Source organism: Neopsephotus bourkii, unplaced genomic scaffold (genome assembly GCF_033783945.1).
Source record: "Neopsephotus bourkii isolate Nb327-2 ecotype Australia unplaced genomic scaffold, CSIRO-AGI_Nbou_v1 NB_214, whole genome shotgun sequence".
Classification (NCBI taxonomy): domain Eukaryota; kingdom Metazoa; phylum Chordata; class Aves; order Psittaciformes; family Psittacidae; genus Neopsephotus; species Neopsephotus bourkii.
Genome location: NW_026900726.1, coordinates 1 through 3,906, shown reverse-complemented (window position 1 = coordinate 3,906; position 3,906 = coordinate 1). Strand labels below are relative to the sequence as shown.

The 3,906-nt window shown below is 43.7% G+C and overlaps 1 protein-coding gene across 1 annotated transcript; it reads right to left on the bottom strand.

Moving 5' to 3' along the window:
• Positions 1-769: 769 nt before the first annotated feature.
• LOC133207449 (prostaglandin F2 receptor negative regulator-like) lies at positions 770-2,832 on the bottom strand. Its single transcript, XM_061344370.1, has 2 exons — positions 2,530-2,832; positions 770-1,290 (listed from the first exon to the last, which is right to left on the bottom strand). The coding sequence occupies exons 1-2, from the start codon at positions 2,828-2,830 to the stop codon at positions 1,124-1,126; spliced, it is 468 nt and encodes a 155-aa protein (XP_061200354.1). The 5' UTR covers positions 2,831-2,832; the 3' UTR covers positions 770-1,123.
• Positions 2,833-3,906: the final 1,074 nt, after the last annotated feature.

Here is a 3,906-nt window from a genome sequence, read left to right as displayed (position 1 = left end):
TGCACTTCAGCTACTGCAGGTCTCAGATTCTGCCCACAGGTTCAAGTGTTACCATTGAGTGACTGGAAGAAGCAGCACTGGAGTCTGGTCTGTGCATCTGGTAACACACAGTTTACAGGTCTTCTCTAATCATTATCAGTGGATCAACTGCAGACAAAGATCCACCTCTTTCCTCCTCCCCCGTCAGTCACACCATCACTAGGGGCAAGGTCTTCCAGCTCTCCACCAAGGCCAACAGAAGGCTAGGCCTTGTTTCTAGACACCACATGCCCCTCTACACAAACAGAACAGGGTCTCAGGCACAAGATGAGCAGCTGTAATGGGAAGAAAAAAAGGTGAAAAGGTGTGCAAGAAGGTGGCCATAAGCAGACATCCAACAAATCCTTGTCTCAGGACTGACTTTTCAGGGTTGCCAAGTTAGCCCCTATTCACTGCCAAGAGCTTTAAGCACTGAAAATAAAAGAAAAAGTTAAAAAAAGAAGTGTCCCAAAGATCTCCAGGCCTGTTACGTTGCAAACCCTTTAAAGCCAGGGTAGAGAAGGCATGCAGACAACCAGAAAACCAATTCTTTGCTGGAACAGCCTCACAACAAACTAGTAGAGGAACCTTCTCCAGCCTTCAACCCAGCACAGAGAAGTCTGTGAGATACCAAGGTGGACAGAGGAAGGGAACAGGATGGTGTGATGGGGGTGGAAGGGAAAAGTAGATTGGTTAATACAATGAAAATTTGACATTTTACCAGCCCTTTTCCCACTCATCACCCTGACCATCACGTTTTCATACATCTATTCAAAACCAAGAGGAGAGAAAAAAATCCACCAATCAAACAGAAAAACCTTAGTGAATTTTGTCACAGGGCCCTGCTGAAAGAAGACTTAACAGTTTGCACATTAGAAGGACATGATCCCTGTGCAGAATGTGCTGCTGGAAAAGGAGAATTCCAAGTTGCTAAATATGGCCTGAATGCTCTCAGGGCATGATGTGTAACAAGGAGAAGCTTGAGGTCCAAGCTGCAATCAGAGAGGAAATGCACTGTCTTCTCTGGGCCTGCGAGCAAGTGTCTCAGCACAGTCCAAGAGCCCTTTGAGTCTCTCCCAAAATACAAGTGTATCTGGCTCCATGTTTAGTCCATCTCCATTGACATTAGCCGGCGACGCTCTCGTCTTGTTTCCTGTACTTCCTTCTTGCAGCACCAACGGGAGCTGCAGTAGCCAATGAGGCAGGATAAGAGTCCAATGACAGCGGCCAGACCAATGCCAATCAACAGGGGATACTTGAAAGCATTCAAAACTGAAAGAGGAAGGCAACATCATTAGATATCACTGAGCAATTCAGAGATTTCTGTTCTTCCTTAAAACAAAAAATAAATAAATAAATCCCACAGTATTTACTTACGGGCACATTAACTATCTCAGAAAGAAATTACACCTATTTTCTTTTGAGGTTCAAAAATTAGTTTTATTGGACTCCCTTACTTCCTCACCCTCATTCTTCCTCTACCACTTCTTCCTCTGTCCTTTCAAAGCCTCAGGGAGGCTGGAAGCATGAGAGGAGCCTTGGAGTGAGATAGCAAAGCAAAGCTAGTTCTAAGGGGTATCCCATCACCTCTTCCTCCAAACAAAAGTTTTGTAAGTTTCCCTCATCAGAGGCAGACTGTGGCTGCATTCTTTGTAGTTTGTTTCCAAATGACAAGGAGGACTCCTTTATGCTTTGCTTGATGAGAACTACTTGTACAGTATACTCGCTGCCACTTACAACCCTGTCTAATCAACCTCCAAGGTGGCACCTAAACACAAAATTTGATTTGTAAGCACCTACTGCTCAGACAAAGGCAGGGTCAAGAGCTGTAAGGAGTTTGGAAAGTACAGCTAAGCTATCTACATAATAGGGAGAACAAAACTTTTGATTCCTTTCAAGTTCATGGAACTTCCCAATATGACATTTCACAAAAATATTGAGAAGAAAGCAACTAGTTCAAAACCCCTCCTACATTCATTTTCCTTAGCTACATGCTGAATGCAGCATCTAGCATGCAACTTGCTTCTTGTGAAGTCCAGCAACTCTTGCAACTCAGGCTAGAAAGCAGACAAGGCATTAAGTGCAGGGAGCAACATGTCTTGTGGTTAGGAGAGGGAGGAAGGAGTGAGAGCTCCGACTTTCTCTTCTCAGCTTTGACATTAACCACAACACAACTACTTCAGCACACCCCATCTGCAAACCTAGGCTTCCTCATGCAGGCAGCCAAATGGTTAACATTTGAAGAGGATCCTATGCCTTGATTAAAAGATGCCCCAGCTATGCAAAACATCACCAGGAAATGATCAGGAAAGAAAACACTTCAGTCTTACGACTGTGACCTGTTCAGGCCTACCTAGTCCACGGAATCTGGAATCAGAAGTTGCAAATAGAAAAGGGTAACAAAATCTGAGATTACCATAGGGACCTTTAAAAATAGTCATAGGAAATATTTTTCAGAGAAAGGCATAAGATGTTAAAAGAGATTGTGTAAGACATATTGCAATCTCTTACCATCCATTTTCACAGATAGAAAAATGGGTTTGGCTTTGATGTCAGGTTCCCGCTGCCATACACCAGTGGCAGATCGCACCCATGGAGTCACTATGCAGTAGTGGTTCCCAAAGTCATGGTCCTCACAGCCATGCACACGGAGACGGAATTCCAATGGGCTGATTCTCTCCAGGCTGAGATCACTGCTCCCATTCCTCCTGCTCTGTGTCACAATCCCTCTCCGGTCCAGTGAGGCCAGCAGGACGGGCTCTCTGTCCAACGCAAAGGAGCGCACGGCAAACCAGGAGACATCAAAGGACATATCATCTGTGTTTGAGGACAAAGAAGAATTTAGACATGGTGGTGAGCTCTGAAAAATGTTCATAGTGTCATTCTCAGCAGAAAGATTAACCTGCAAGCATCACAGCCAACACTGGTCTGACAGTGGAAGAAAGAAAAAAAAAGAAGAAAAAGAGAGTGCTCTGAACATGTCCTTTCTAGGAGGATTCAAGTACTGAATTGTAATGAAATGCACCGGCAGGAAGGACGCAGTTGCACAGAAAGGGTGACTTAATACAGGGACAACAAAGAGGAGATTTCTTCCTTTCCTACTTGCTATCCTAAAACTTATGTTTAATCTCTAAGTTTTCACCAAGCAGGCATAGTGTCATAAGCAGTTTTAGAACTATGCTGAACCTACAGTGAAATGGGAGTGGAAATCCTAGGTATTTACTATTAGAAAGTGAATTGCAATCACTATCTTCATACAGGGCCTATACAACCAAAACGTCAGAAGGCTCTTTGCTGAAGGCCCCTTCATTACATTTAGTCTGCCTAAATGAATACAGAGATTCTATACAGAGCACAAAAAATTACTTACAAAAACACAAAGCATTCAGGAGGAAGGCCTGACCACAATGCTTTTATAAAGTTTTTTCCAGAGTTGTGGGTTACTGTCACACACCATCAGTCATTATGCCTTGTACAATTTTTACCACCCAAGGAGATAACCTACAAAACGCATTTGCAACACCTTCCACGTTTAACAAAGCTGACAGGTAGTCAGAGTTCATCAGCACGTCTAGGTCTTCCAACATCCATACAGATCCTATTGACCCCTTTAGCAGACCTCAGTCCTAACCCTATTAGGCTGATGTAGCAGAGTACTTACTTTAAAAGCCAGTGCTATTCTTTGCTAACGTGAGCCTAGCAACATGTGTCAAGAGTCTAAATCCTGGCATAACTTAGGTCATAGACAGGAGAGCCTGCTTACTCTTTTAATCAACAAGTCTTCTTTCCTGATACATTAGCAAACTCTAGGGCCCAAACTGGAAACAGAGGTTACTATTTCTATCCTGAGGTTTGGGTACTGACAAAATGTGTGCACAGGGCTTGACC

Excerpts from the sequence above, each read along its gene's own strand:
- LOC133207449 (XM_061344370.1), bottom strand. The coding sequence starts at position 2,830 with ATGTCCTTTGATGTCTCCTGGTTTGCCGTGCGCTCCTTTGCGTTGGAC. Across the intron at positions 1,291-2,529 it reads TCTATCTGTGAAAATGGATG|TTTTGAATGCTTTCAAGTAT; the intron begins GTAAGAGATTGC and ends TTCCTCTTTCAG.